The sequence below is a fragment of the Anopheles gambiae genome, chromosome 2 (assembly GCF_943734735.2).
Source record: "Anopheles gambiae chromosome 2, idAnoGambNW_F1_1, whole genome shotgun sequence".
Lineage (NCBI taxonomy): Eukaryota > Metazoa > Arthropoda > Insecta > Diptera > Culicidae > Anopheles > Anopheles gambiae.
Genome location: NC_064601.1, coordinates 41,165,535 through 41,184,819, shown reverse-complemented (window position 1 = coordinate 41,184,819; position 19,285 = coordinate 41,165,535). Strand labels below are relative to the sequence as shown.

The window sequence follows — 19,285 nt, the reverse complement described above, 5'->3', positions numbered from 1 at the left end:
ATTATAATGATAAAACTAATTAAAAAAATTATTAAATACATAACTAAAACAATTAAAATATTTTTATGAGTTAAAGTATCAGAAGCGACGAAAACCATTATTAAAAGCTACCAATTTAAATATCATGTTTTAATTTGTAATTTAACTAATTAAAAAGTTGCAATGGAAGTCTATAATGTTACTAAGAATGTATGTACATGGAAAACTTTCTAATGCCCTGTGTGTAGTTAAGCTCATTTTAGATGATTTAGTCTGAGATTTTTTTAACTATATTTTAAAATAAAAAACCCTACACAAAACTAGTTTTATTCTGTTTCATTAATTAGAATGAAAATCACACTTAAAGAAACTTTATCAATTTTCCTGCTGAACTTTTACACAACTAAATGAAACCATACTTTGATGTGATTAATATACTTATTTATATTTTGTAAATTAAAACAATTAAACAACAATAAAAAAGTTGTGAAAATATAATTGCTGTAAAACAAACGATTTAGATATATTTGGCCTTCTCGTTCTTGAGAAAACAGCAGTAACTATTTCAAAGAATGAGATTAAATTTTTACAAACCAATTGATGCAATCTCATCAGCTCATAAAATCCATCCAATGTTTTATTACAACATTTCCAATACAAAGGAACAAGTACTGGGCGTCTCCATTGCATCGTTCGTGCATTGCCTATCCGATTATGCTTCGGCAGTGAGTTACCCAACAGTCAAAAGCCGAAGATTTTATATTGACCTTTCGTTTTTTCTATCTGTCTCTCGCTCTAATTTGAGTGATTTTCCCTTCGTGAGTATCCACGAGCTCCTTCGTGTGGTTGTTGTTGTTGGAAGTTGAAACCGCCCAACCAACCAAGCCGAGCTCTTTCGAAGCAAATCCTTCGTGATGAGCGAGAAAGCATGTCACGCATCTCACGTGTTGCCATGCGAACAGCTGCGCGTGTAGATGTGTGAGTGCGCGGAGAAAAATTGATGGATGACGAATGGAGGAAGGGGAGGAGCTTCACTCTCTCGAAGCATTTGAAGGGGGGCCGAACGCTCTCTTCACATTTTGCGAAGAATCAGTTCAACTCAAACGCTTGGCAAAGAGGATATACTACTTTGAGGCACTAAATATTTCAGGCAATGGAGTCGTGGTCTATTAGTATTAGTATAAATTATTTCCCTTACCCCATTTATGAATTAATTTAAAGGAATAAACATTAATCTGAGTAAAATTTCAAAAGTCACTTTTAGCAAAAAACTTTTTCCAAATGTGTTTTGAAATTCTGAATCGATCTTGTAAAGACGGGTTTTTCATACAATGCGTACTTTTTAAGATATTTGGAAAAGTACGGTTCATAGGGTGCGCGGATGATATACTAGCAATGCTATTCCAATGAAATGCTATTCCGCTCTATCAAATTTTCAGCTGAGCGATTTTGTCTGTTTACGTTAGAACCGCTCCATTATTATTGCGCCTTTTACGTCCTCACGCGCGAATTCACAAATAGTTAAAGTGTTAGGCCCGCTTGTGATGAACAGTAGATCCACCATGTACCATGATTCAATTCTCTGATTAAATCGCACGTTATAAATAAATCGAATATCTCTCCTTCCAATTTCAATTAAAAACACATAACCACTGCACATAAGGTAGGAAAATAGATGAGAGGAGGAGGAGGAGGAGGAGGGGCTATAAACACGTACGTAAATAAAAGGGGGCAGGGCGCGCGTGTGAGCGAAACGCGGCAGCAAACGAGAGAATTTTTTCTTTCTCTTTTGTAACATTTCGGCTAAACACCCGAGCTTAACTTCGGTAGGAACTGCCTATCAAAGTTGGTACACCTTCGGTAGAGAACTCCCACCGGGCACCAGCACTCAGAGATCGCTTGAATACGCGCTTGAAAAAGAACTTGAGTTGGCGAAATTATTCAAGTGATCCGTCGGGTCCCGAAGCCGAAGTAAACCCGAAGCCGAAGCAAAACCCGAACGGGGTTCGGCACGAACCTTCGTTTAATTAGCCCCCTCCCCCTTTTTTGCCAGGATTTCTTTCCGAAATGATACAGTGCGAACCATTATATCAACATGATTCGATTTATTGAATATTTTATATAACATAAATACACAAAAAAAACACAACACATGCACAATAACCACTGCACTTAATTCTAAATTAACGCACATAATTTAACAAACACTTTTTACACTCGCACAGAGAAAAATTAGCACAACACTTTCTGCTCCTCATCGCTGTCGCGCCTAGTTCTCACTGCACTGTACGGCCCACCATCTCCAACACCACGACACAGCCACAGGTTTTGTTGTCTCCGTTCGCCGTGAAACACACATGAAATGGAAGAAAAATGATATTAATTAGAAGGGGGGATGTTGGTTGATAATTTTAATCATTTTTACTTACCTCAAATTAAACAAAACTCTATTTTTTACGGGGTTTATCCGCTGACTACCAAGCGCTGAAACACCACACAAGCACCAACCTCACTGGACTGAAAGTAAAGCCTACTGCGTGAATGTGTGTATGCGCTTCTGCCAAGCCAACCGCGCCGTACTGCGTGTGTAGCCAAGTGCGTGTGTGTGTATATTTGCACCACTGGACACAGAACACAAATCTCACCGCAAAGCAGAGCGTGTGTCGCCAAGTGTATGCATGTGTGTATTTGCACCACTGAATTCTGAACGTCCGCCGCACCGCACCACACAGCGTGTATCGCCAAGTGCGAGGCTGTGTGTTGTATCACCGTGGTGTGGCAAAATGTGTGCATGTGTGTACTTGCTCCACTGAAAACCGGTATCGCACCAGATTTCGGGTGTCGCCTTGTGCGTGTGTGTGTTATTGTCACAGCACACTCGTTCGTCATTTTTTTTTTCGTTTTTTCGCTTGAGCCACTCGATTTCGTTCTTCGCTGATTTTGGCAGCGCACGAAGGGGGTTCGGTTTCAACTTCCAACAACAACAACCACACGAGGAGGCTCGGGGACACTCATCAGGGGAAAATCGCTCAAATTAGAGCGAGAGACAGATAGAAAAAGTGAAAGGTCAATATAAAATCTTCGGCTTTTGACTGTTGGGCTTCTATCGAAGCTATATCGAAGCAAATTTACTTCGAAAGAGCACGGTTTGGTTGGTTGGGCGAACCCCCTTCGTGCCTTGCCAAAATCAGCGAAGAACGAAATCGAGTGGCTCAAGCGAAAAAACGAAAAAAAAAATGACGAACGAGTGTGCTGTGACAATAACACACACACACGCACAAGGCGACACCCGAAATCTGGTGCGATACCGGCTTTCAGTTGAGCAAGTACACACATGCACACATTTGGCCACACCAGCGCTCTGTTCTAGTGCAGGTAGTTTTCTGCAGTCCACGGTGATACTACACACAGCCACGCACTTGGCGATACACGCTGTGTGGTGCGGTGCGGCGGACGTTCAGAATTCAGTGGTGCAAATACACACATGCATACACTTGGCGACACACGCTCTGCTGTGCGGTGAGATTTGTGTTCTGTGTCCAGTAGTGCAAATATACACACACACGCACTTGGCTACACACGCAGTACGGCGCGGTTGGCTTGGCAGAAGCGCATACACACATTCACGCAGTAGGCTTTACTTTCAGTCCAGTGAGGTTGGTGCTCGTGTGGTGTTTCAGCGCTTGGCGGATAAACCCCGTAAAAAATGGAGTTTTGTTTAATTTGAGGTAAGTAAAAGTGATTAAAATTATCAACCAACATCCCCCCTTCTAATTAATATCATTTTTCTTCTATTTCATGTGTGTTTCACGGCGAACGGAGACAACAAAACCTGTGGCAGTGTCGTGGTGTTGGAGATGGTGGGCCGTACAGTGCAGCGAGAAAAACCAGGAGCAACCGCGATGAGGAGCAGAAAGTGCTGTGCTGAAATTGTTTTTTTTTTCACTGTGCGAGTGTAAAAAGTGTTTTTTTTTTAAATTATGTGCGTTGATTTAGAATTAAGTGCAGTGATTATTGTGCAATTGTTGTGTTTTTTTGTATTCTATGGTGGTTCGATATTCAATAAATCGAATTACGATAGTATAATGGTGTGCACTGTATCATTTCGGAAAGAAATCCTGGCAAAAAAGGGGGAGGGGACTAATTAAACGAAGGTTCGTGCAAACCCCCGTTCGGGTTTTGCTTCGGCTTCGGGTTTGCTTCGGCTTCGGGACCCGACGGATCGCTTGAATAATTTCGCCAATTCAAGTTCTTTTTCAAGCGCGTATTCAAGCGATCTCTGAGTGCTGGTGCCCGGTGGGTACTCATTAAACTTCCGTTGCCATCGTTACCAGAAAAAGTGCTCTCTCGCACTTACGCTCTCAATAGTAAACACTCTCCCGGCTATGAGACGATGCGAACGCGCGCTCCAACGCAAACAAAAGCGTACAAACGGTGCTGCTGCCAATCGTTAACAGACGCACAGGTTTCACCCACTTGTTGAACAAGAGAGTTTCGGCCGACCAATTTGGCCTTTTCATCCGGATACACGGCACACGTTACGGTGGCAGCAAAAGTCGTTAACCATAATCTACCGACACGCCGTTGTGTGAGGGTGTGCTTTAGTGTGCAAGTGAGTCGCAGTTTGAAGTGATTTGTTGGAAGGCAGCGAATACGTTTTTCTGTTTAAATTACAGCAGGCAAACAAGTACAACAACCATCTGCTACAATATGTTATCGATGGATAAGCGCCACAGTCGCGTAGTTGTCGCGATGGTTGTGTACATTTCCCTGTTCCTCGACAACATGCTGCTCACAGTGATTGGTAAGTGGTGGTAAAAGTTACTGAAAAGAAAGACCCCCTCCCTAAATGGTTAGCTTCATTTTTTCGCCTGCTTTTAGTTCCCATCCTTCCCGACTATCTGGTGCAGTTTCACGCGACCGTGCCAGCGAGCGTCATCTACAAAAACTTCAGCCTCCACTACGTGCCGAAGCTGATCGGTGCGGTTAGCGACGGGACGGTCATCGTGCAGCCCACCAGCCCGCCCACCGATCAAACGATTGAGCAGGAGAACGGCTCCATTGGCATCCTGCTGGGGGTGAAGGCGCTCGTGCAGCTGGTAGCGAACCCGCTGGTCGGCAACGGAACCGCCCGCTTCGGCTACTGCATTCCGATCACGTTCGGCACCGTGAATCTGCTGCTGGCGTCGCTGATTTTTGGCTTCGGCACGTCCTACACCTCCCTGTTTGTGGCCCGTGGCATCCACGGGCTCGGGTCGGCCTGCATTGGCGTGTGCGGGATGAGCCTGGTCGCGCAGCTCTACACCGCCGAACCGGACCGCCGGTCGAAGGTGATGGGCACGGTGCTCGGCGCCATGGCGGTCGGTGTGCTGGTGGGCTATCCGTTCGGTGGCATTGCGTACGCAATGGCCGGCAAGGCAGCACCCTTTCACGTGCTCGCCGTCCTGTGCGCGGCCAATCTGGTGCTACAGTACTTCCAGCTGGATCTCAGCCCGTTCCGCCCCATCCATCCCCAATCCGGCCTGACGCGGGATTCATCCTCCACCAACACGACGGCGATGGCGAGGCGCGCGACATGGTGGCCACTGCTCAGCAACCCACTGATCCTGATGGTGGTGGGTGGCATCTGGATCTCGACCTCCGCCATGGCCATCCTGGAGCCGTGTCTGCCCATCTGGATGATCAGCCAGCTGCATCCGAAGAAGTGGCAGCTCGGCACCGTTTTCATCCCCGACTCGATCGGGTACTGGGTGGGGACGAACTTCTTCGGCTCGGTCGCCTATCGGTTCGGACAGATTCGGGTAGCGATCGTCGCGCTGGTGCTGGTGGGCAGCTCGTGCATTCTGCTGCCCTCCGCCAACACGGTGGCGGGTCTGCTGTTGCCCCATCTGGGCCTCGGGCTGGGGATTGGGGTGGTGGATGCGGCACTAGTGCCACTGCTCGCCACGCTGGTTGACGCGCAGCTCGGAGGCACGACCGAGGACAGCGATGGGCAGCTCAGTTCGGAAGGGACACTGGGCGGCGAGCACGGCTATGGGGCGGTGTATGCGATCCAACAGATAGCGGTCAGCGTGGCTTACTCGCTCGCACCGATTGTGGGCGGTGAGCTAGTGCCCGTTATCGGGTTTGCCACGGTTTTACGCGCCCTCGGCACACTGAACTTGCTGTACGTGGTGCTGCTCGCCTGTTCCTCTAGCCTGCGAAGTGGGGGAACAGGAACGGCACTGCTTCCCGGCAGCTGCAGCAAACAGACCGCTCTACCGCTTGCCAACAGTGAGCCGTCGACGTATAGGCGCTTTTACAACAGTGTCGAGTAAAAGGGGAAGACAGGGTGGGGCGACCAATCGTGCGTGAAATGGAATTAGTCTTTATCTCGTGCCAGCCAGACGCTGTCGATACTTTAAGCCCGTTCAATAAGGCCACCGTCCACGATTGAACGAACGATTGGGACCATTCGGCGGAATGCTTAATCTTTAAAATATACACAGTGAGTTGTGAATGTATGTGTGTGTGTGTGCGTGTCATCTCCTACCGTATTTAAACCTCGTAAAAATATAAAGCAAAAAATAATAAAAAAGGTAACAAAACAGCGCTCGAACGTGATAAGTGCTTGAGTGCTTTTTTTCGATATGTTTAGTTATCGTGTGAAAGTGAACTGCTGTTCGCGTTTTGATGAAATGGGTTGTTGAGTGGACTGTTCATATTTTAAGATAAAGCAATTCCATCCATCACTTATCGCTTGCACCACACACAGTAGTCGGCAAAATTTAGTGCCCACTACTTACAATTTTACATTTTTTCCAATTTTTTTTGTGAAATATGAAGTTACTGTACTGCTTTAGTTTTTTAACCATTGGTCGTTTTATGCTTGTAAATGAGCAGTACCAAACCATGACGAAAATGAGAAGTTTGCTTTAAGAAACATATTTTTTCGAAAATTTATCAAAATCACTTTGACTAAATAAAGTGCCCATTTTAATCATTCTAAAGAAAATATTTATTTTAAATCATCTTATAACACCAATCCAATCATTTGTTTGCATTCCTCTGGCATTCCAGCCTTGTTTCAGGATCTTTGGTGTGCGTTTTTACCCAAATTTTTAAAAGTTTATCTAGTTCTGCATCTAGTTTTTACATCTGGTTGTTCTCAAGCGTTATCCAAAGTTTTGAATAAAAATGTATTTGTTTTTTTACCACTAAGATTTAGACTTTGTGGAGGACATTCAAGGACATTGTTTTATTCCATACGAGTTGGAACAATGAGCAAAATGTAAAATGAACATATCCGTGGTAGACTGATGCTCATTGCTGATACTCAATAAAAGTGTGTCATGACATGCCGAACGCGAAGTACGAATTCTTGAGTCTAACGCGATAACCTGAGTGACAAGTTTAGCTTAATCCCTGCCAAGCATAAACGTGATTTTTTCTGGCTGTGAACAGTGCTACCAAATGCCACTGTTTCAATCGCTAACACTCATAACTGAAACGAAGCTCAAATCAGCTCACGTACACAACTGAGATGACGACAGTGATGAGGCTCAAACAGTAGAAGGATCAATCACATGCTTGGTGACATTTTGATTAACACCCAACTCTTGGTTCACTCACTTGGTCATGACATTTTTGTCGGCGATAATCACGACATTCTTGGATTATACTTGACTTGGGCTCAAGCAACAAAATCAGCATTATTTCTCCCTTTGTATGTTTTGATTATCTGGTCCAACAGAGCGAGAAAACATGCTCATTATGTTTCTTGGAACCACTCGCAAGCACAGTATATCTCCCATGACCATTGCGATGATCACGGACTGAAAATGTCGCCACCAAGTGACTGACCAAGAGTTGGTTGCACACAATGTCACCAAGTATGTAATGGTCGCAACAACTAGTTGAGTCTCACCTCTGATCATTGCAATAGAGCTCGTGACGCTGACACGATTTTGTTTCAGCAGGAATTTGTCATGACTATGTCGGTGATATTTTGCAAAACTGATCTCAGTAAAAAAGTCATGACATAGTGACTGACCAAGCGATGGTCACAAAAATGTCGCAAATGTTTTATTCAATCGAATCGAATAATACTTCTTGAATGGCTCCCACATAGTCTTTATTCTGATCCTATGAAGATTTAGTGTGAGATTTTCGATGCAAGTGGTAAAAATAACATGATAAGGAAAAATGTTAAGGCTCTTGGGAAGAACCAATGTCTTTATTTTGTCACACGGAATTTTCATGAAAAAAATGTAAAACATGTAAAATTCAAAGTAGTAGGCACTTAATTTCGCACACCACTGTAGGCCAATCACGACGAAATTGCAAAACTTAAAAAAACTAAAAGGAAATTTATTCTGGCTGTTGAAAGTTTTTCATTTAATTAAAGCAACTGAACCATTAATATTAAATAAATATGGTTTGTATGGTATTATAGTTATTTAATTTTAATAATAAAACTCAGAGTTTTGTTACATTATTGTTGAGAAGATATAGCAAAAAAGCATCCCAAAACCATTAAACGCATAACCATTTCGGAAAAAAAACACTTGATAACATATACCTGTTAGTGAAGGGAGCATAATTTAATTTTATTTAAACGCGATTTACCATTACTAGCATTAGCACAGACGATGAAAACGAACGCAAATACAGCGGCACTAACAATGTAACCATTGTGCGATACATACAAACGAAAACAAATAAACTTTAAAGGCATATAATAACATCAAATCAATCGTTGTCATTTTAAACTTGATTTTCTTAAACAACTAGATTCACTGCACTATTGACTGAATATTGCAAATAAAGGAACCACTGCCACAGCTCACAGACACTGCACCAGGCATTGGAATACGAAGGAATCGTGCTGGCGGAAAATGTCCTTAAATTTGGCCCTCTGGCTCCCGTTCGGTTCGAGGCGCGCGTAGAAATCCTTGGCCGAGAGGATGAAATTGTTCACTTCCCGCTCGTTCAGCTGCTGGTAGGAGGGTAGCGAAAGCACCTCCGGCAGCAGCTTGATCAGGTGCTGGTTTAGCGAGGCCGAAAGAAAGATGACCGTCAGGCACCAGACGGACTTGTTCACCTGCGGAAAGGACAGGAAGTTGGGCAGCGAGCAGAGCAACCATTCCTGCAGCAGCGCCAGGTAGGACGAATCGATCGCCGATCGGAACAGCTGATACGTGACGCTCGCAATAATGTCCGGGTTCGGTTGGTTCAGCATCAGCTCCTTGAACACCTTCGTCAGTATCTCGTTGGGCGGGAGCAGGTCGCGTATCAGCTGGCACAGCACCTCGCCAAACACTTTCGCGCCGAGCGGGGTGGTGGTGCGTATTTTCGCAAACAGTATCTCTATCTTGTCGATCTGCTGCACTATGATGTCCGGCTCGTCCTGCACGATGCCGTTGCAGCGTTCCGTACTCTCAAGCTGCTCGTTGCAGCTGCGATAGATGCAGGTGACCAGCAGCTTGAGGGCGGACAGCGAAAACATTTCGTTGTCGATTTTCACCAGATCGATCGCAAGCTTTTCGATCTTTTCGTGCAGCGCGCGCGGCACTCGATCGGTGACGATTAGACGCTCCAAACCCTGCGCGGATGAAAACCAACGGAGTGAATGTGAAATTGGGCAGTGGAGGTACTTACCACCATTGTGCTCGCTACTTACGTTCAAGATGCACAGATAAATCTCCAAATTAGTGGTCCGTTTCAGTATGTTGTTGGCGGAAATGATACTGTTCGACAGCAGGTTGCAGTCCGGCACGAACCGGGACGTGTGTTCGATCAGGTAAAAGTTCAGCGACCAAACCAGCTTCGTGTGCAGATCGCTGAAGGCGCCCGAACTTTCCTCGATGATGCCGTGCTTGACGATATAGTTCACAATCACGTTGCGCAGCAGGTGCAGCTCGTCGTTCAGCGCACCGATCGATGAGTTCGTTTTGATCAGACACTCCAGCAGACAGATGAGCCCCTGCAGCGTTGCATTGCGGATGTACAGCTGGGTGCTTTTCAGATACGTCGGAATGATGGTGCACAGGTGCGTCAGATCGGCCATCGTTGGCACGAGCAGGGCCGCCAGGCGACACAGCAGGTAAATGATGTGCTGTTTCAGAATAGAGAAAGGTGGGAATAAAAACGTAGCAAAGGAGATGAAACGAAGGTGTACAACTGATCTGTTTCGATAGTACCTGCTGCGATAGCGTATCTTCCATCGGGACGCGCTCTTGCAGCTTCAGCAGCAGCTGGTTGAGCCAAAAGATTTGCTCCCGATTGTCGACCATTTCGCAAAAGTTGACCAAGTGTGGCAGCACCAGCGCAGGATCGTCCTCGATCAGCTGCTTCAGCACGTCGTAGATCAGCTGCATCGAGCTCGCGCTGTCGATGTTAATTTTCTCCACAAAGTGGCGCTTGTTGCGGACGACCAACGATTCCACCGGCAGGCTGTTGTTGCCTCCTGCCTGCGCTGTCGTCCGCTCGATCAGCTCCCAGAAGTAGTCGAGCGACAGCTGGTTCTGATCAAACCGCACCGTGCCGATGCTGCTGTCGTCCAGCGAGTACAGATCGTCCGTACCGGTAATGAGCAGCCGGCGCTCCAGGTTGGGCTGATAGAACACGTTGCTCAGCGGAATGTACAGCTGCACGTTGTGGAGCTTTTTGAGTCTACAAAAATCAAGGAAAGATCAAGTCATTTACTTTGCAGCATGTGTGTGAAACAAGCTCGAGCATTCTGCATACCCAATAGTGTCACATTTTATGTTGGGATTGCGCGTAGTATGATGAAACTTGCCCTCCCGAAAGCCAATCCATGGATAGCGGTAGCACGCTAGCAGCAGCGACATTACAGCCTGCAGGCACATGTTTTTGATTTCCCGCTGCTCGACCAGGCTCACGAAAATGGGATCCTCCGAGCGGTTCAGCAGCACCATCAGTGACATAAACAGCTCCTCGAACTGTTGGCGCGACGAGAACCCGAAAACGTTTGCTCTAAAAAAAAAGGATAAACACACAAAGCACATTACTACACGATACCAAGAGGGAAAACACTTGTTTGCCACACACCTTTTTAAAAACAATTCCAACAGCTCAACGTCATACAAATGTTCGATCGGTACGGCCGGTAGCTTCGGCGTGCCACCACCTTCCAGTGCGTCCAGCGAAGTGTAGCAATCGTACAATTCGTACGGCGTCAATGCGTAGGGATAGAATCGATCCAACTTCAGCAGCGGTATGGCGATCGATTCCACCAACGACACGACACCCTCACTCATGGTTAGATTTTTCGCCATCGCGCCCGGATCGGACACAAATTCCGCTATAACGATCGCTTGCAGGTACACTTCCATCGCATCGGCATGCTCTGCTGCTAAAAAGCGCTCAAATACAGCCGGTAATGGTCGGCGGGCCAACAGTTGCTCGTCCAGCAGGGATCTTTCGATCAGCCTGTACATGAGTTTGATGTACTGCTCCACATCGCCACGGTATCGATCGTTTTGGTTCAACTCGTTCCAAAGATAGCGCTGGTGTACGATCGTCCCGATGCAGCGCAGATACAGCTCGCGATGCGTAACGTTTTGGGCCGACTCTTGCTCTACAGCGCGCGCACAGACGGCGCCGAACGAGAGTAGTGTTTCGAAAAAGTTCGACTTGAGCAGATGCTCCTTTACGAAGCGATCGATAAGCTTGCCCTCGATGTAGAACAGGCACAGGTGCTCCAGTCGCTTCAGATATTCGAGGAAACATATTACCGACTCGGCACACTGTCTCGTCGCGGCCGTATCGTCCGGCTTCTGTTTCGCCTCGGCTAGCTTTCGCATCAGCACGATGAGGGTCACCTTCAGCATCGGGTGCACCTTCAGGTAGTTTAGGTGCGGATTGAACTGCACGCAATCGGTGCGGAAACCATGGAACATGCTCTCGAACGCCACCACAATGATGTCGCGCAGCAGCCGCACGTTGAGCGAACCGCTCGAGAGCAGGTTGATCAGCTTGCTTTCGGATTTGATTTCGTGCAGCATCTTAGCAATGTGGCGCGGTTTCGTGTACGAGGTGCCGGCGCAGTGGTACGCTACCTGCCGCAGGAACCACGCCTCATCGACGGGCAGATCTTTCAGCGCGGCCGTATCGATGGTTGGCAGTGCCGATGGCAAGCACTCGTCCGGAACGCTCTCGTAGTATTGCTTCAGCTGCGAGAGCGTTTTGAACAGCTTCGGGAACTTCCGCCTGCAGTCACCGTTGAAGCGAGAGTACAGATGGTGAAAATCATCCGCCGGCAGCACGGTCAGCACGGCGCTATCCTTCAGCCCGGCCGCACCGAGCTGCACCAGCGCGCCCAGCTTGTGATCGAGTATGAGGGCAGCGTTGCGCGAGGTCACAATGTTGACCGTGGCGAGCAGATCGGTTAACCGGCTGCACATGAGCGGGAGCGTCGTGAGCGGTGCCTTTTCCAGCAGCGTACGCTGAACGCCGGACAGCTTGCCTTCCACGGCTGTCATGATGGTTTTGACAATTTGCTTGGAAAATTCCTCATCCGCAATGTGGCACAGCAGCAGCGGTTGGAACTGGTCGGACAGGAGGGCCGTTTCGCTGGCCAGTAGAGCCGACACCTCGCTGCGTGGCCATTTCAACTCGTTCGGTTTGTGTTCCAGCAGCGTCTCGATGAGTACGGTGACCATGCGATCGTTTCGTACGTTGTACTCCTCGTTACGAATCAACGACAGCATTAGCTCCAGATCGAACCCGTGCTTTAACAGCAGCTCACACAGCCGGCGGGCAATGGGTGACGGCAGGCTGCGCCACCGGATCAACTCCAGCGGCATCTGTTCCGCCAGTGCGCGGCTCACGTCAGCGCTACCAGTCGCGCGGTTCAGCGTACCAATGAACCGTTCGATGACATCGTACGTGAACTGAACCGTCTCTCGCGGCGGGTTGTACATGACGCTCAGCTCGTCCAGCACGGCGAAACACTCGGCAAGATAGCGGACCAATATTTTTGCCAAGCTTTGAGCCGCCGGTTGAACGACGTCTTCCGTAGGTCGCGCTGTATCGCTTTCGTGCTCCTTTCCTTCTTCATCTTCGGGCGCCTTGTGTTGCTTGTGGAGATACAATCCTACGTGGTTCAACAGATAGCTTCCCTCCGTTTGCTGAAACACTTGGCGCAAAATCAATTCACCGTACGTGATTTTCTGCAGCGATTTCCACGACTCGCTCACGATCGTGGTGTAAAATATCTCCACAAAGCGAAGCACCACCTTGCTCTCCAGCAGCTGGTTGCGGCCGAAGCATTCAAACAACCGCCGCACGATAAAGTAGTCCGCGTTGCATTGCATCACCAGCTTCCCGTCGGCCAGCACCTGCAGCAGAGCGGCCAGCACGTCCGCCTCACAGTTTGCCGCCTGCGTACCGTCGCCGTCGTGCAGCCGCTCGCTGTACATAATCATCGGCACGATGCGGTACGCGTCCAGCTCGTCCGGGAACTTTATCAGCATGTTCAGCACCACCTCCTTCTGCGTGCTGCATTCCGATGCCTCCAGCACCTTCGGCAGCGCGCTGCTCCGGCTCAGCCGCAGCAGAAACACCTCGTGCGAAAGCGCCTGCACCGAGGCGATGGCCGTCCGGCGTATCACATTGTTTGCCAGCAGGTTGTCGCAAATGTTGATAATCTTTGGGATCGTTACCAGCGGTTGCTCTCGCACCAGCCCGCTCAGCTGAAAGAGAAACCGCACCACCTGCCGCACCAGCTCCTCGGAATCGTCGATCGTGCTGCGTTCGATCGATTCGATGTGCTTGAAGATCGACTCCACGAACACGTTGCTAGCGTCGAGCAGCTGGTAGTTGATGCTAAAGTCCAGCAGCTGGCAGAGCAGCTGCAAAATGCTCGCCTGCACCGTCGGGCGCTGTTTGGTGAACAGCTTCAGGCACGTTATTACAAGCGGTTCGAACAGCTTCACGAACGCACCGATTTCCGGCGTGATCGGTTTCGCTTTGGTTTTGCAAAAGTCGTAGTACCGGGCGAAGAACTCCTCCGACGCTACCGCGTTCGGTGCTTCCGCCAGCGATGCCTGGCGGAAGTATGTCACCTCCGCCGTGCGGTTCGTGTAATTTGCGTGAAACACGAATCGCAGCAAAAATCGCGCACACCGCACACAGTGGTCGGGTTCGAGGGGCAGGAACGTTTGCAAGTAACGCAGCACTTCCTCCACAAACTTCATACCGTTTGTCATGGCGGAGAGGGATTTCAGTTCCAGCAGCGTCCACAGTGCTTCGGTCGCTGCCCGCAGACAGTCGAATAGCTTCTGGCCCGATTCGGCGTTGATCGAGATGCGGTAGCTTTCCATCGAACAGCGCACCTGCTGGTAGAGCTTCATGTACGCGTGATCGCTGCCGAAATATCCGAAGCAGTTGATTTGCTGCAGTTCTTTGGTGTTCATGAAGATGTCCGCCTTTTGCGTCCGGTTCATGACCAGCGGGACGGTGTTGGTGTACACGTGATGGTAGATATTGAGCAGCTTCAGCAGGTGGATGATGAATTTGTTCATCGATTCACCGTCTGTTACCGCGTTTGTGGTGCTGCTTGACAAAACAGCTAAAAAGAGGTGAAATGAAAACGTGATCGTACCTCTTTTAGATTACCAAAAAAATCTAAAAGTCTCACCAACAATCATCTGGGAACATATCCACAGCAGATCCGCGTGCACGGTAAGATCCAGGACGGTGCTATTCATCCCCAGCAGCAAGCTCAACAGCACGCTAACCAGATTGTACTCGTTCCACAGGTCGACAAAATCGAAAACGTCATATTTTTCCATAAATATGCGTACAAAATGAATTATACCAGACTGTAACGAGAAAAATACAATTACAAATATCTCTTTCACAATATTCGCTTCATTTTGCCATACCTGAAGATTCTTGTCTCCAATTTTTAGCAACAGATTGCTAATCCGGTACATTACACGGCACACCGTACAGTAGTCTGGCACTGTTTCGCCCATGTTGGTCCTACCCTGCCGACGACGATCAAACGGTGCAGCGAACGTACCGAGCACAAATTGATCCACAAAATCGCCGACAACCGATGGTTTGGTTTGGCGCTTTGGCTTCTGTTGCACGGAGGAATCGTTCCACGCGCTACACTCCAGAAATTGAAGCAATCGTTCGCCCGCATGATTGCGCACGCGGAGATCGCCGTCGCTTAAACCGACCAACAGTTGATCGAGCACCTGATCGCGCAGCTGGTCGCCCTGGTAGCCGTGCGCTTTGATGCAACCGTAGTCCAGCTGAACGATCAAATCGAACAGTTTCCACTGTACCAGCCAGTACTTGTTGTAGGACAGCAGCAGCAGACGATCGAGAAGCGTTTTTATGTAGCCCGGTAGGAGATTCGGTGCCGGTTTGACCATTAAGCTGTCGTCTAGAAATATATTCCTGCTGGCCGATTGGAATAGAATGGTTGAGGTTGGTTTTTGCACTTTAGCGGCGCGACTGTTGCCGGTCGCAAGGCTTTGGAAGTAGACGTTGAAGAAAAGTTCTACCGACGATAGTGCCTGATTGACGACCGTGTGTATTTCATCCGAAAGGCCCTAAAACATAATGCAAAAGGATATGAGTGTAACTAGTGTTATTTTAATTTAATAATTATCATTTTCACATACCTGCACAACAACGTTCAGCAGTTTATGCTCACTCAAGAACGATTGTGTGGCACCGTTCGGTACTTTCGTGCGCAGAAACTCCCGATAACTGCCGCAGCGATCGACGGCAGCACGCATCAAGTTGCCCACAATCAATTGCACCGTGCCGCGGAGCGTCGGGTCCGGACTGTCGTAAAACAGCAGCACATCGGCGAGCAGCTGCTGCTGGTCCTCGTCCTCCGGTGGCTCCTTGCGGTTCGAAATCGTCATCGCCGTCAGTGCCCTCTGCTCATCCGGCAGCTCGGCCGTCGACGGGCGACTGCCCGCTACGCGATGTTCGTTTTTGATGGTAGTTATCACCTTTGGTACGACCAACAATTCCCGTCTGCGAGCGGGTCCCGGCTGCGGCCCGGCAAGGCTAGCACCCGGGCCCGGTTCGGACTGGGAAAGGATAGCGTCCAGATCGCGGCTTAGCTTTTCGTTGTTATCGATCGAGAAGTTTTCTTCGATCGATTTCAGCTTCGACTTTAAGCCCTGATCGAGGCTGAGCGACATCGGCGAGAAGTACTCAAAGTAGGTCGCACTGGTACACTCGCCAAAGTGATCCTCCTTCATTTCCAGCAGCTCGGAGCCGGCCTCCTCCGGTACCGGCGTGCCGGCATTGGCAGTGTCCGGTTCGTCATCGCCCGGCGACACTTGCTGCGAGAGCTCATTTATCGCGTCTTCCAGGTTTAATATTTCCACCACGGCAAACTCCTCCCGGAACGTGTCCTTCTCGAGCGGGAGGGCAAGTAGCTCCGGCTTCATCCGCACACAGGCCGCCACAATCTGCATCGAGAGGCTCTTGACAGACACGCGCACCACTGCATCCGGTATGAGGGCGTGTCTGGTGCCGGCAAGCAGAAACCGCGAACAGACCAATCGTGCCGTAAATTCGAGCAAATTCTGATCATGGATGGTGCCGATGAACAGTTCCCGCGTGCCTTCGGCACCCAGTTCCTCCGCCACCATCGAAGTGCTGAGTGGAACCTCGAGCGTGTCCCGGGATGGTGTCGGTGTTGGCGCAACCGGGACGCCCGGCGCCGGTACGACGGTGATCGGGTCGGTATCGTGCTCCGTTTCCAGCGTCACATCCAGCTCGGCCCGTATCGTCTCGGCGTTCGAGGACATGTGGCTGCTGGCCATCGACTCCATCGACAGCCGATCCTCCTCCTCCCCGTCGTCCGGCAGCGGTTTGTCGATGGATTTGCGGAAAAACTTCGTGACCGATTCGGCCGCATTCGAGCTGGTGAGCAGCGTGTTGATGAACGATCCGATCGAGTCGGTCGATTTTTGGCTTTTCAGCGACAGTGAGTCGGGTGCGACGGTGCTGGAGCTGTTCGCCCCACTTGCTCCCCCGTCCAGCGGCCCGGAACATTCGAGCTGCAGGGCGGGGGCCGCATCGAGATCCATACTCTTCAGCGAATCCAGCTCAATGTCGGAGGCGGACGCGAGCGATCGATCGTCTACGGGGAGCGCAAATTTCGTCGGAGTGGAGGTTAGCAGCGGCAAGGAACCGGGCCGCAGCAGCACATCGGACCGTGCGTCCGTGCTGGATTTGCGCGACGAAAGCAAACTGTCGCTAGGGTTAATCTTAAAGATGGAGTTTTTCAGCGTCTTACGCTTGAGCAGCATCCGCCGATGGTCACACTGTTCCGAGAGCAGCACCTTCCGCACCGCCGGCTGCACGTTGCCCAGTATCACCAGCAACACCTCCAGCGTGGCGTTGATGATCGTGTGCGTGCCTTCGCGCAGGAAGTGCAGACACAGGTCGTACGTATCGATCGCCTTCTCCACACTACAGCTGCGCAGCACGATCGGCAGAATCGCCCGGAAGCAGCCCATCACGCCGAGCACCGTGTTCGATTGCTGCTGCAGCTGGCCACACTTCAGCAGCTGCTCGATGCACCGGTTGAACGCATTGTTGGCGTAAAAGTCGGCGTTGCGCGATCCCTGCACGAAGGCGAGCATGTTCCGTGCGGCACAGCGCCGTTTGGTGGCACAGTCCGAGCCGATGTCTTCCAGAAACAGTTCCGTCATCTTCAGCACCTCGCCGTCGGTCAGGTAGCCTTCCAGGTGTGCGCAAAACACCTCCGTGAAGCAGCACAAGCCTTCGAGCAGCGCCGGCTCGCGGCGCTTGAAGATGGCAAATATGCACGGCAGCAGATTCTGGGCGTAGGTGCGAGCCTTCCGCTGCCGTATCGTGCCGCAGTAGTGGCCAAATATGGACAGTGCCGTGCGCAGCGAGCGTTCGTTTCCGTTCTTCTTGATTTCATGGTACAGATCGCGCTGGATGCGAACGATGCTTCCGGCCACCTCGCAGTGCCGCACGATGCGGGACAAGTTCTCTTCCGCCGCCATACGCACGCCCGAGTCGGACTCTTCGCAAAACTTTAGCAACACCGCCACTGCATTGCTGATGTGCCCTTGGTAGGTGGGTGAGTTCGCTGTGGACGTGCCGGGCCGAACGTTGACGATGGTTTCACTGATCACACCGAAATGGGCCACCTTTTCCTTGCCGATGGACGAGTCTGCCAGCTTCAGCGATTCGATCGAACGCTGGAGCGCCCCGAACGGATTTAGCTTATCCATTGCAGGTCCGGTTTGTGACCCCTAGCGAGGGGCGGGATGTGAACCTTAAGCCCGGGCAAGGGCGTTGGTTTCGCAGCGAAAAAACACGGAATGAAAACTTTTTATCCGCTGCCGATTGTAAGATGAGTCAAGCCTTTTAATACATTTTTTTTTTCACACAGCTGCTCAGCTGTCAACAAAACAAGCTGTTGTTGGTGTTGTTGTTGTTGTTGTTGCTACTGCGGTTGTTGACGTTCTGCTTTTTGGCATGTAAACAAATCGAAATTTAGACGAGTCGGACAAATTGGACGAAAGTTTTAGCAATATTTTTATTTGAATAGTTAATAATTAGAATAATACAATTTATTTTGCTCGAATATTGCAAGCACAATGCATATCATGCTCAGAAAAAACACTAAACCAAGTAAACAAACGAAACACTGAGAACTCAATACCATAGTGTATACCAAGTGAAATATTACAATTTCAAATTCAAACATGCAGATTTATTATTTTTCAGTTTAGTTCTAATAAACCATGAAATGATTCTAGTCAAAGAACAATTATATTGATAGGAACAAATTATCTTCTTGATCTCAGTTAAATTATTTACTTACCATAAAATCTTCTTAATAAATGAGTAAATGTATACAGGCGGTCCCCGAGATACACGGTACCTCTTATACGCGGATTCGGAGATACACGGTTTTCTAAATTTGACATTTATTTGAGCAAATTGTACTGATTTGACACATCAATTGTAAAATTCCAAATAATTTACCTATTGATCAAATGTTAAAAACTATTTCAAAAGGTTTAACACTGTTTAATTCAGTCAGAATCATATCAAATAATTAATTAAGTGACCAAAATCACCCCTTACTTAAAAAATTATACGAAAATTAGTGATATTTTGCCTGTAAAGCACAAGATTCGACATACGCGGAAATTCGAGATACGCGGTATTTTGCGGCCGTTTTCGGTCCCCATTAACCGTGTATCTCGGGGACCGCCTGTAATGTTATCATATTTCTCGTTCAGTGAAATATTTCACTTACAATTCAAATTCTAGC

General features: G+C 48.8%; 3 protein-coding genes across 4 annotated transcripts in view; 2 read left to right on the top strand and 1 right to left on the bottom strand.

The window, feature by feature from the left end:
- The first annotated feature begins 1,849 nt into the window (after positions 1-1,849).
- LOC5667758 (uncharacterized) overlaps positions 1,850-19,285 on the top strand; it is a 549,880-nt gene continuing 532,444 nt past the window's right edge. The window contains exon 1 of the mRNA XM_061644233.1: positions 1,850-2,304. The gene's annotated coding sequence lies outside the window, so the exon portion shown is untranslated. The remainder of the gene's footprint in view (positions 2,305-19,285) is intronic.
- Positions 4,289-6,726, top strand: LOC4576836 (synaptic vesicular amine transporter). The gene is made up of 2 exons (XM_061648133.1): positions 4,289-4,783; positions 4,861-6,726. Exons 1-2 carry the CDS (start codon positions 4,690-4,692, stop codon positions 6,294-6,296), a joined length of 1,530 nt encoding a protein of 509 aa, XP_061504117.1. The 5' UTR covers positions 4,289-4,689; the 3' UTR covers positions 6,297-6,726.
- On the bottom strand, positions 8,543-18,443 carry LOC4576838 (huntingtin). Of its 2 annotated transcripts, XM_061643267.1 has the most exons (8): positions 15,624-18,443; positions 14,871-15,551; positions 14,624-14,807; positions 11,032-14,554; positions 10,708-10,956; positions 10,161-10,632; positions 9,641-10,075; positions 8,543-9,562 (listed from the first exon to the last, which is right to left on the bottom strand). In XM_061643267.1, exons 1-8 carry the CDS (start codon positions 18,231-18,233, stop codon positions 8,804-8,806), a joined length of 8,913 nt encoding a protein of 2,970 aa, XP_061499251.1. In that variant the 5' UTR covers positions 18,234-18,443; the 3' UTR covers positions 8,543-8,803. The 2 variants fall into 2 exon arrangements, with proteins under 2 accessions (XP_061499251.1, XP_061499250.1); XM_061643266.1 differs by having other exon boundaries at positions 8,543-10,075.

Bases quoted from the DNA above. Each gene is read 5' to 3' on its own strand.
- LOC4576836 (XM_061648133.1), top strand. From the start codon at position 4,690: ATGTTATCGATGGATAAGCGCCACAGTCGCGTAGTTGTCGCGATGGTT. The intron at 4,784-4,860 runs GTAAGTGGTGGT...GCCTGCTTTTAG, and splicing joins CATGCTGCTCACAGTGATTG to TTCCCATCCTTCCCGACTAT.
- LOC4576838 (XM_061643266.1), bottom strand. From the start codon at position 18,233: ATGGATAAGCTAAATCCGTTCGGGGCGCTCCAGCGTTCGATCGAATCG. The intron at 10,957-11,031 runs GTGTGTGGCAAA...CTTTTTTTTTAG, and splicing joins TTGGAATTGTTTTTAAAAAG to AGCAAACGTTTTCGGGTTCT. The intron at 10,633-10,707 runs GTATGCAGAATG...TGATTTTTGTAG, and splicing joins ATAAAATGTGACACTATTGG to ACTCAAAAAGCTCCACAACG.